This window comes from Chiloscyllium punctatum, chromosome 20 (genome assembly GCF_047496795.1).
Source record: "Chiloscyllium punctatum isolate Juve2018m chromosome 20, sChiPun1.3, whole genome shotgun sequence".
Lineage (NCBI taxonomy): Eukaryota > Metazoa > Chordata > Chondrichthyes > Orectolobiformes > Hemiscylliidae > Chiloscyllium > Chiloscyllium punctatum.
Window position 1 is genome coordinate 49150125 of NC_092758.1, and position 13166 is coordinate 49163290.

Genomic DNA, 13166 nt, shown 5'->3' on the forward strand with positions numbered 1-13166 from the left:
CAAAATTGCAACATTATTTGTTGTCCGTCTCCGAAATAAAAAATAAATGATAAATCATTTTTTGGAAATATATTACACCGATGAAGTAATTGTAGTTTAGATATGATATAGAAATGACAATGAACAAATATATTTGAACATAACATCCACACAGCTATAATGCAATCCCTTTAAAACGGTTCAGATGAAAACTACAGCCAAAATAGCATTGATTCATGAAGTTATTACTTTCATTTTCCAGAGAAAAATGTCCCACGTGCACTTGCACATTCTTCTGGTCCGAGTTGCAGACCTCCTTGGGTGGTTGACACTTCCTTTGCAGAGAAGTATGCACCAGACAAAACTACCACCATAATGACGAAATTCACTCAACCGGCTCAGCCTACCCCTCAACAAAATCGAAACTCTATTGTCCAGGCAGCACAGCAGGCACCTGATGGGACTAACAGAACTCCAGTGTGTGCCCACTGTAACAAGGTTATCAAGTGAGTAAGGGATGCACATGAGTTATTGTTCATGATTGGTACATGGAATTGGCTCATGTAAAAGATCATAATGAATAGAAACTTTCAATAAGTATATGTTCCTAATTATAAGTTGTGACAGGTCAGTTATCATACTTCGCTAGATAACTGAGCGAGTTTGCAATGGTAGGTAAGTACTGAAATATAATTTTTTTTGTTGCTGTTGTATTTTTCTTATAATCTGTTTTAATTTTTATCCATTCCCTATTTCATTTCAGCTTTGCCCTTTTTTACTCTTCATTTTTCATTGGAGCTTCATTATTGCTTCTCTCTTTTTCTCTCTCTCGATTTTCGCCTGAAGCATCTTTTCCCATTCTCCTTTCATGCTAAGATCGAAAGGAGAGAAAACCATTTCTTCCATAGCTTCCATGAAATCTTCCAATATGTTCTATTAATAAAAGGCAAAATGATTCTGCTTGCTTTATCAAAATGCACTGTATGTAGATCAGAAATAATATTATATTGATATTTATTTGAATTCAATTTAAAAAATGTGCTAGTAAACATTTGGGTTCTGGTTTTTAATGAAGATGATGGATTCATCCGGTCCAGTACTTAGGTGTGCTTGTTTGGCCAAAGTAGAGAGGAGGTTTGTCTTATCTCTTCAATGGCATTCACTAAATTAGAATATAAGTACAAGAAAAGTTTGTCAGACAACTTAGCCTGAACCACCTCATGGGGATTGGAAATTTTGAGGCTGCAGCTGAAGAATGAGAGGAAAGTTATGTTGTTAACAAATGGTGATGGTTTATGGAATCACAGCAGATATGGGAAACCTACAAAAGCAATACTTATTTCTTTCATTAACTGTGTTACTTGCATTTTATGTTAGTGATACTTAAGTTAAAAAAAGACTTGATCTTTCTCTGAAGAGAGCCAGTTTATTTTTCACATTTTTTTCCTACCTTCTTTCAATATTGAAAGTATTTCCAGTTAATTTTTTTGTTAAAATACTTTTTCTCTTAAATTTGACATGTTTTAGACACTTCACAATAGGAAAATGCCAGCTCTACTGAGGAAATGGTTTAATCAATGGACAAAAATAAATGATTCCAACGTTCCATAACCACTGTGCAGAAAAAGGCTTACTTTCATAATAAAGTAAATCTTCATTGGTTCATTATCATCAATGTAATCTAAGTAGATGAAATGTTGTTCAGACAAATGGTTAAGCAATGATTTGAATTTGAAATTTGCATTCCTGTTTACAATTCCTGCTTTATCTATTTAAACACCTTCATACCTATAATCCCAGAGATACCTTGATATTCATATTTTGACCTCTTGAACAACCCTGATTTTAATTGCTCCATCACTGGCAGTTATGCTTTCAGCTGCCTGGATCCTAAACTAAGGAATTTTCTGACCTAAACCTCTTATGTTCTCAACCCTCACTTTCCTCATTTAAGGCATTGATTAATGCCTACCTCTCTGACTTTTGGTCATCTGTTTGATATTTGCTTATGTGATTTGCTGTCATATTCCATTACGTAAAGGTCATACTTACTGTTACAAACATAGGATTCTATTTTATTGTTTGTATAAAACATGTGACTGATTTCACAGGGATCGCATTTTTTTTTGAAGAACAATTATACACACAAGATTTTTAGAATCCTAAAAAACTGCATTATTAATTGCTACATATTGGTTTTAATGTGTTTACTAACCGATGTTTCCCTAACTTTTTAATATTGTTTCTTCTGTAGTTTTAAACTATTGTGATCAATGTGTTTTGTTTTGTTATCACTGACCTCCATGTCTCTGATCTGAATTACCATAAATTATTGGAACAAACCAAGGGGTAAGAATGGCAGGCAGGCATGATGAGTACTTGAGCCAAGCTTTCCTGAGCTTTTTTGGGATCTGCTGAATATAGTATGACAAAAAAATGTTAAAGGAATTTATAACCTTTGCAAAGCACAACAGCTGTGTAGCACTGAAGCTTTAAAAATAGTCACAGTGCATGCAGGAAATTTTCAGTTTCACTGGTACAGTTTGACGGGACCTTGTGCATTTAATATGTAACATAATTGTATGAAATGTTCAACAATTTTAGTACATTTTATGAAATTAATTCAAGTTTTAAAACTCTTAAAATTTGTATTGATCAGTGGTTGCAAAATAGCACTCACTTTTATTACATTCATTCCTTGTAAATGTAATTGCAGTGAATCTGTATCATAACAGCATAATCGTCTCATCCATTTGGTCGACTAACCTTACCATAATTCAATCAATATTTTGTAATATCATGTTTCAAACTGTGATAAGGACTGTAAGTTTCAAGGTTAAGATGCTATGGTAGATACTTAGTAAATAAATCAAGATCACAAGAAAGTGATTGAAATTTGGCTGCAAGAAGAATAATAAATGACGGGTGGCAAAAGCTTTAAAAAAAATCAATGTATTGAAATGCTGGTTATCCAAAATAAAAGCAGAAAATTAAAACAAATCAATAATGCTACAAGAAACCCAACTTTGCAGTTTTTGAATTAGCATACAATTTGGCCATGCTGGAGTTAAGCAGTCTCTGCTTCATTTAATAACTGCCTTTTTAGTCAATACTGATCCAAATGCTCTCCACACTGGTGCTGAGGTTTCATCGCAATCACCTGGCAAAAATTGTTCAAACTACTTAATCTGTTCCTGTTAGTATTCAGGCCACAGTCTTGGCTTAATTTTCTCCAGTTAAACATTGGAAATATCGAAACCAGAATGTTCAGCTCCTGCCACAAACTCTGTATCTTCGCTTCTAATTCCAACCATCTCAATGGTCATTGTCTCAGGGGGAGCTAGACCATTTATAACCTTGACATTCTACTGGACCTATGCCTTGTCCATCACAAAGACAAGCTATTTCTATCACTGTGACATTGCAAGTTTTTATGAAACCTTCATCTGTTCATTTGTCACCTCCAGATGTGACTATTTGAATGCTCTCCCGATCTTTCAGCATTCTCAAAACATGTATTCTCATCCAAGCACCTCATGAATCCTATCCTGTATCAAATTTCAACATCCCTGCACTGCGGAGCTGTTTTACAAATGTAAAATTCTCATTTATAATTTTATTGCTTCCTTCATCTCTAAGTCCTCCCAATCAGTTTTTGATCTCTTTGACTTGTGATTTGTACATGCCGCACACACTGCCCACTGACACCCATTGCATCACCTTTTCTTTCTTACCAGTGGTAGCTGCACCTTCTGCCAAATCCTTCTGCCTGTCTACTTTCCATCCCTCTTAAGATCACCCATTTGTTTAGATTTTAGGCACTAATATATTCTCCTTTGTCTTAAGAAATAAAAATATAAAGAAGAGAGGCCAAAGTGAATGTAGGGAGATTGATAGCTAAGGTGAGAGCCATGGGATGTGATGCAATTTGGTCAATTAGATCCAGAACTGGTAGGAAGCAGAGGGTGATAGTTGAGGGGTGTTTTGTGACTGGAAGTCTATGTCTAGTGGGGTTCTGCAGGGATTTGTGTTGGGCCCTTGCTGTTTGTGATTTAGACTTCAACGCAGAAGAATTGACTAGTAAATTCGCAGATGATACTGAACTAGATGGGGTGGTAAATATTGAGGAGGATATCTTTCAATTACAGTAGGATATAGGCAGGTTTATCAGTAGCAAATGGAATTCAAGCCAGATAATTGTGAGGTTGGGACAGGACAGGACAGACAAAGCAAGGGAATACATGATGAGCGGTAGGACACTGGAAAGCATCAAGGATTAGAGTGACCTTGGTGTGCATTTATGCCAATCCCTTAAGGGAGCAGAATTGGTAGATAAAGTGGTTAAGAAGGTATATGGGATACTTGCTTTTATTAGCTGAAGCATAGCATTTAAGAGCAGGGAGGTGATATTGGAACTGTATAAAACATTGGGTAGGCTACAACCAGAGTGTTGTGTGCATTTCTGGAAACATGATAGGAGGGATGTGATAGCACTGGAGAGGAACCAAAGGAGATTTACCAAGACTGGGCTGGAGAGTTTTAATTGAGAAGAGAGATTGGAAAGCTTGGGGTTGCTTTCACTGGAGCTAGATAGACTGAGGGAGAACTTAATTGAGATATATAAAATTATGAGGGATGTAGACAGAGTAGATGGGAAGAAGCTTTTCCCCTTGGTGGAGGGATCAGTAGAAGTCTTTTAGATTTCTGGTAGGGGGCAGGAGGTTTTCTGGGGTTGTTAGGGAAAATGTTTTCATCCAGAGAATGGTGGGAATCTGAAACTCATTGCCTTTCAGGATGGTAGAGGCAGAAACTCTCACAACATTTAAGAAGTAATTAGATGTACATTTACGATTCTAAGGCATACAAGGCTATTAGCCAAGTGTTGGAAAATTGGACTAGAATAATTAAGTGGTTGTTTTTGACTAGTGCAGACTTGATGACTGAAGGGCCTTTGTGTGGTGTCGACCTTTATGACTTTAAAATAAGGCTGGGGAATAAAAGGGAGCCAGGAATATATGTTTTGCATCACTCTTCATAGTAGACGACAATTCTAGCATTCAGAAATGCTAAGTAGTCAAGGGTCGGAGGGCACTAAATCTATCACTAATGGAGCCTTCAGACTGATGGGTTGTATCCACAGATTTTAGAAGAATTAGGTACAGAGATAGCAGTTACATTAGTAGCAATCTTTCAAGAATCCTTAGGTTCTGAAAAAGTTTCAGAGGATTAGAAAGCTGTCAATGTGACAGTTATTCACGTAGTAAGGAAGACAAAACAGGTAGTCGAAGCTACTTAGCTTAGTATTTATCGTTAGGAACGTGCTAGAGTCGAAGATGTAATAGAAGATCTAATTGTGCTTGACAAATTTATTATAGTTCTTTAAGGAGGTAATGAGCAGGATAGATATTGGGGAACCAATGTAATATATTTGAATCTCCAAAAGGCATTTGATATGGTACCACACATTAGGCTACTTAATAAGAGCCCATGGTGTTGGTGGTAGTATATTAACAGGATAGAAGACTGGCTAACTAAGAGTGTAGGGAGAAGGTCTGCATTTTCAGAACAGTATCCTGTAACTAGTAGAGTGTCACAGGAATCATGCTGGAACCACAGTTATTCACAAAGTATATTAATGACTTAGATGATGGAAGTGAATGTATTATTTCCATGTATGCAGCTAACACAAAACACAAGTTAGCTGATGTAATGAGTCTACAGAGGGATATGGACTAATTAGGTGAGTGGGCAAAAACTAGACAAATAGAATATCATGTAGGAAAATGTGAGATTGTATACTTTGGCAGGAAGAATAGAAGGCTCTAAATATTGTCTAAATGGGAAAAAATTCATAAAGCTGTTTCACATAGGGATTGGCAGATCTTTGTGCATATGTTACAAGAAACTAACATCCAAGTTCAGCACAAAAAAGGGAATGTTGGCCTTTGTTTCAAAAGGAATAGCACATAAACATGAAGTTTAAACTATACAAGTCTCTGGTCAGATCACACCTGGAATCTGTGGAAGTTTTGATTCCTTTGTCTAAGGAAAGATTTACGAGCATTGGTGGTAGTCCAGAGAAGGTTCATGAGGTTGATTCTGGGATTTTCTTATGGGGAGAATTTGAGTAGTTTGGGCTTGTATTCTTTGGAATTTAGAAGCATGAGAGGAGACCTTTATTGAAACACAAGATTATTAAGGAACTTGACAATTTACATGCAGAAAAGCTATTTTGCCTTTGTGGAAGAGTCGAGGACTAGAGGACAGAAATTCAGAGCAAAGGTTCCTCCATTTAGATAGAGAAGAGGAAAAATATTTTTCTGTAAATCATCATATAGCAGTAAATCAGTGGAATTCTTTACTGGAGAGGCAGTTGGGTCATTAAGTATGTTCAAGGCTGAAGCTAGACAGATTTTTATACAGTAAGAGGATGAAGAGCTATGAGGAAAAGGGAGGAAAGTGAACTTGAGGATTATAAGATCAGCTATGATCTCATTGAATGGGGTAAATTGTTCCTATATCTTATTGTCTAATCCCTGTTTGTCCATTTACGACTCTGAAGGATCTTGGGGAATAATTTGTATTAAACAAACTGTATAAATACAAGCTGTTATCTTGATTTTTAAAAGTATCATCGAATTGGTGAAATACTCCTTTCTCTACTTGGATTTGGGAATAGAGGGTTAGCCTCCACCTCCATACTCACTACCTGAGGAGGATACATATTCTTCGCATTGACATTCCTCATCTATTTGACATTTTAATTTTTAAAGTTATCCAGATGAATGATAACATGTTGGATTTTAAAATAACTAAAGGAGGAAATATTTGTTGTGTCTTGGGATTTAGTCTTATGAAAGTAATTATAACTGCAACACTGAAATGTACTTAGCTATATTAACACAAAAAGCCAAGGGACAAATGTGTGACTTACAAAATTATCTTCAGTAGTACAACTATGCAAATGTATACAAATGGCTTAATAATGACAGGTTTATATGAACAAAGCTACTTAATGTCTGAAGCAAAAGATCTGTTTTGTAAAAGTCATATATTTGCACTATAATGAAGGAATATTATTGTCATTAAACTTCATCAGTTAGGAAAATTCAGATGAACTTAGTCTTATGTTTGGCTTTGTTTTTTCTTTATTTAGAGGTCGTTATCTTGTAGCTTTGGGCCGTTCTTGGCACCCTGAAGAGTTTACTTGCAATCAATGCAAAATGACCTTGACTGAGGGAGGATTCTTTGAGGAAAAGGGCTCTGTGTTCTGTGGAAAATGTTATGAAAATAAGCATGCCCCAAATTGTGCCAAGTGCAAACAGAAGATTGTAGGTGTAAGTAACATTGTATGTTTGTAATTTTAAATGCAGAACTGGTTTGTATAAAGAAAGTCAACTTGTAAATCAAAAGAGAGCCTCTTAAAATATGCAGCAGAAGCTCTTCCTTACATTTGTGGAAACCTAAACAGATAAACCATGAATCAGTCTATTATCATGTTTGTTCATTTTCTTGTTAGAATGTTGAAACACAGTGTAGAATGTAAGTGCACATTTGCCTGGCAATTATCAGTCTTAAAAGAATAACAATGAATGTTGTAATTAATGTTGAACTATAGGTTTGAAGTGTCATTGATTTTATCTGTTGCAGTAAATGTTATCTTGTCAGCAATGTAAATGCTGCAATTGAAGGTCTTTCTAATCTGGTGAATTCCCTAAAACATCTGAGACATTGATCCTTTACTAATTGGTGTGCCTTGTGTATGGTTTTAAAAAGCCCTATGTGGAAAACTGAGGAATCTCGACCAATTTTAATTAGGAAGATAGAAGCAAGAAGGTTTTCTGTGGAAAAAACATGTCTTTGGGCAAATGTGTATAGGGAGTGAGGAACTGCAGTTTTGTTATGCACAGCTTAATCTATCTCAGGGGAACTTAATGTCTAAAATGAGAGAGACGACTTCGTTCATCAGCCTTCACCTTTTCAGCATGAAAATGTCAAAATGTAACTATTAGCTATGATATGAATTCCCACAATGATCTAATAGTAGTATTCACAGTTTATTCATTCATGGGATGAGAATCATCAGCGAAAAAGGTAATACTTAAACTTGGCTTACCCTAAAACATCCCAAATTTCTGCAAGAGACACATGGGTAATGGATTTTGGGCTACATATCTAGATTTTGTTGCAGCCATATCTAAACAAATATATTTAGTTCATTACTTGAAATCAACTTAATGGGTAGGTCAGCTGAAAAAGAGAAATAAATAGATTTTCACACTGTCTAGATTTGAATTTTCTCTTTTATTGAAATTGCATTTTCTGCTAATAGGAAATTATGCATGCTTTGAAGCAGACATGGCATGTTAAGTGCTTTAACTGCACTGCATGTAAAAACCCCATCCGCAACAAAGCCTTTTACATGGAGGAAGGCCAACCCTACTGTGAGAGAGGTAAGGAAAAGAAATTTTAGAATACTTCAGTAGGCCAATGCTTCCATCTGGGTTAACATTTTACACAAAAGTCAAGTTAATGTTTTAGCACATTTATTTACACACCACTTTGTGTTAATTAATGTATGCAAACACATTCACATATTTGTAAAGTTAAAATATCAGGGTTTCATACAGTAATAAACTGTTTAGAAATGATAGTTATAGAGGTCTACAACCCAGAAAAAGACCATCCAGCACATCATGTTGGTGTAGGGTGAAAACAAGCACTTAATTATTCTAATCCCTTTTTCCAGCACAAGGCCCTTAGCTGTGTATGCCTTGGCATTACATGTGGACATCCAAATTCTTAAGTATTAAGAGGGCTGCTGCCTCTTACAGACAATGAGTTCCAGATTCCCACCACAGTCTTAGAGTCATAGAAATGTCCAGCAGGGAAATAGACCCTTTAGTCCAACTCATTCATGCCAGCCAGATATCCTAAATAAATCTAGTCCCAAAGTTTGTGAGAAGATTTGTAACTCGGGTGCTCGTTGTTGTGGTTCTGTTCGCCGAGCTGGGAATTTGTGTTGCAGATGTTTTGTCCCCTGTCTAGGTGACATCCTCAGTGCTTGGAAGCCTCCTGTGATGTGCTTCTGTGATGTTTCCTGCAACGGACAGCTGGAACTGACAACCGGAAGTGGCAGAGACAAACCACAATAAATGCCAGAGGAAACATCGCACAAGCGCTTCACAGGAGGTTCCCAAGCACTGAGGATGTCACCTAGACAGGGGACGAAATGTCTGCAACACAAATTCCCAGCTCGGCAAACAGAACCACAACAAATCTAGTCTCATTTGCCAGCATTCAGCCACATCCCTTTCAACCATTCCTAATCCTATAACCATCCAGGTGCTTTGTAATATTTTAATTGTACCAGCCTCCATCACTCCTCTGGCAGTTCATTCTATACATGTGCCCCTCTATGTGAAAACATTGCCCCTTAGGTCCTTTGTAAAACTTTTCCCTCTCACTTTAAACCCATGCCCTCTAGTTTTGGACTCCCCTACCTTGGGGAAAAGACCTTGCTATTCACCTTATCCATGCCTCTCATGATTTTATAAACTTCAATAAGATCACCCGTCAGCCTCCGGTGCTTTAGGGGAAAATAGCCCAAGCCTATTCAGCGTCTCCCTATAGCTCAAACACTCCAACCCTGACAACATCCTTGTGAATCTTTACTGAATCCTTTCTGATTTTATTTTCTTCACTCATGCCCTCCTGCACCTTAGCTTAAATCTATGTCCCTCGTCATTGATCCATCCTCCAAGGAGAAAGGTTACTCCTTTCTATTCTGTCTATGCCTTTCAATTTTATACAGCTTCACCTTGTTCACCCCACCCTCCACAATCTCCTCTCCAATGAAAACAACCCCAGTTTATCCAATGTCTCATCAGAACTAAAACTCTCCAGCTGAGGGAACATCCTGGTAAATTTCCTCTGCGTCCTCTCCAGTGCAATCACATCATTCCGATAATGTGGGTTCCAGCTTCATATTATCAATTCCAACATAACCTCCCTCCTCTTAAGCTCTATGCCTCAGCTAATAAGAGCATTTCTAAATTAATGATCCCATGTGCCTTCGTAACTACTTTATCTGTCTGTCCTGCTACCTTAAGAGATTGGTGGACATGCACACCAAGGTCCCTCTGATCCTTGGTAATTCCCAGGTTCCTACTGCTCATCATGTATTCCCTTGTCTCGATTATTTTGCCCAAGTGCAACACCTTGCACTTATTTGGATTGAATTTGATTTACCGCTAAGGTCACTCCTCAACTTCCCACAATCCTTATAACACAAATCCTCCAGTCCTGACAACATCCTGGTAAATCATCAACTTAAAACAAAACACAGCTCTATCTAAACAGACAGGAAAATCACTTTTTTTTTCCCTGATTACTTGGACACAAACAACCCAGTGATTAACATACCAATGTTCAACCATATGGATCGTGGAGTACCTTGTCTCCAACAATCTCACTCAGTTAAGCCCCACTAAATGCACTGACAACACACTGCTACCTGCTCTGTTCAGTATCTCTGTGGCTTAAGATGAAGAGAATTGTGTTTTCTTTTAAAACTATAAACAGATGTTTTAATTGAGACTGGGACAAAGATTTTGAATTTATCAATGCAAACTGTTGAAAGGTCCTGCACGGTCTTTAAGTAAATTGGTGCTGTAATGAAATACATAAAATAAATGAGATGCTTCAATTAAATTTTATTCGTAAACATTTTGCCTTTTGAAGCTCAGAGAATTACTTGTATATGATGCCATATTGACCTGTCTCATAGTATTTCACTCAAGATATTTATATTTGAAAGATAGTAACGATGGGTATGTCAGCAGGGCCCACTTGTGCAGATTTCGAATATAAACAAACCAGCAGTTACAGATTTCCGATGAGGATTTCCAATGTGTGTGTGCTGGAATTGGATTATTACCATAAGGCCATGGATGTAGGAGCAAAAGTAGGCCATTCAGCCCATTGAACCTGCTCTGATAATCCTCAACTCCACTTGCCTGTTCTTGCCCTTAATCTTTGATTCCCTTACTGTTTAAAAATCTATCTATCTCAGCCTTGGGTATACATAATGATCCAGTCTTGACAGCCCTCTGCAGTAAAGAATTCTGCAAATTCGCCAGCCTCTGTGAGAAGAAATTCCTCATTCTCTATCCTAAATGGGTGATCCCTTATTCTGAGATGATGTGCTCTGGTCCTGGACTCTTGCATAAGGGGGAACAACCTTTCTGCATTTACCCTGTTAAGTCCCCTCAAAATGTTTCAATAACGCCACACTTTATTCTTTTAAACTCCAATGAGTACAAGCCCAATCTACTTATAAGACAGCGTGTCCATACCTGGTATCAGCCAAGTGAACCTTAGCAAGTTTTGAGAAGTGAACCTTCTCTGGACTGCCTCCGATTTCAATATATCCTTCCTAAAATGGTTCATAGTATTCCAGTTGTTGTCTGACTAATGCCTTGTACAGCTTTAGCAAAACCTCTTGAATTATCTAGGTAATGGGGAGAAGGTGAAGTAAAGGCACTAGGTATATTGTTCATTCAAAGAGCCAGTGCAGACACAACAGGCTAAATAGTCTCCTTCTCTTTTGTACTAGTCTGTGATTGTGTGAAGCTTGAGCTGTTTTCTATAAGTGCATCTTTGCAATAATCTTTTGGAATGTTAAAAGCCTTCCTGAAGTCCAAGTAGACTACACAAAATGCATTGCCCTCATCTACACACTTGGTCACCTTTTCAGTCAGACATGAACTTCCCTCAATAAAACCATGCTGACTACTCTTAATTCATCCTTGCCTCCCCAAGTGCAGATTGATCCTGTACCTCAGAGTTGCTTCCAATAATTTCCATACCACTTAAGTTAGACTGACTAGCTCATAGTTTCCTATTCTTTTTTCTTGAATAACAAAACTACATTGGCTGTCCTCCAATCCTGTGTTGCATCTCCTCTGGCCAGAGAGGAATTGAAAATTATTTCCAGCGTCCCTGCTAATTCCTCCATTGCCTCACTTAATGACCTGGAATACATTTCATCAGGCCCTGGAGATTTATCTGCATTTAAGCTTGCCAAACCACTCAGAGCAACCTTTCTGTCTATGCTAATTTGTTTAATTATATCAACCACACAAGAACCCATGAGCAGTGACATGCAATTGCTTGAGACAGTGTAATTGTCTGCCTAGGGAGTACATAGAACATAGAACAGTATAGTACAGTACAGCACAGGCTCTTTGGCCCTTGAATGTTGTGCTGACTTTTTATCCTATTCTAAGGTAAAACTAACCTTCATACCCTTCATTTTACTATCATCCATGTGTTGCTTAAATGTCTCTAATGTATCTGACTCTACTACGATTGCTGGCAGTGCATTCCATGCACCCACCACTCTCTGTGCAAAGAACCAGCCTCTGGTATCTCCCCTAAACCTTCCTCCAATTATCATAAAATTATGCCCCCTCATGATAGCCATTTCTGCCCTGGGGAAAAGGTTTCTGGCTATTCACTCTATCTATGCCTCTCATCATCTTGTGCACCTCTATCAAGTCACTTCTCATCCTCCTTTGCTCCAATGACAAAAGCCCAAGCTCCTTCAAACTTTCTTCCTAAGACCTACCTTTCAGTCCAGACAGCATTATGATAAATCTCCTCCTCACCCTCTCTTGAGCTTCGGCGTTCTTCCTATCAAAACTGAACACAATACAGGGAAACCTCAATTAGCCAAATGTGATAGGCAGGCACTATTTCGTTCGTATAATCGATTATTCGGTTAATTGATGAAATGCCATTCCAATGGGGCTCGGAGTGTTTAAAGTCTGCTCCTTGTTCAGTAGACTGCAGCAGCATACAGTGGCAAGGCCCCACCTCAACCCTCAACCCCTCCCCCAAATCCGTCCCACACTGCCCCCCGGACCCAACACCCCCTTTCACCCCCCCCCCCCCCCCCAAACCTTTATATTTGATACCCTGGTTGATGAAGGCAAATATGCTACATTCCTTCTTGACCACCTTATCCACCTGTGTTGCCACTTTCAAGGATCTGTGAACCTCTGCACCCAGACCCTTCTATGTTAATGTTCCTAAGGGTTCTGCCATTCATTGTACAAGTCATACCTGAATTTGATCTTCCAAAATGCATCACCTCTCATTTATCTGGATTAAACTCCATCTGC

The 13166-nt window shown here is 38.0% G+C and overlaps 1 protein-coding gene across 7 annotated transcripts in view; it reads left to right on the forward strand.

Moving 5' to 3' along the window:
• pdlim7 (PDZ and LIM domain 7) overlaps positions 1-13166 on the forward strand; it is a 141215-nt gene that overhangs the window by 123044 nt on the left and 5005 nt on the right. For all 7 annotated transcript variants that reach the window (XR_011963497.1, XM_072590878.1, XM_072590881.1 and 4 more), the window contains 3 exons: positions 242-485; positions 7136-7316; positions 8312-8432. Coding sequence is in view for 6 of the 7 variants with exons in the window: in XM_072590878.1 (XP_072446979.1) it covers positions 242-485; positions 7136-7316; positions 8312-8432 (546 nt within the window). In the remaining variant the exon portion in view is untranslated. The remainder of the gene's footprint in view (positions 1-241; positions 486-7135; positions 7317-8311; positions 8433-13166) is intronic.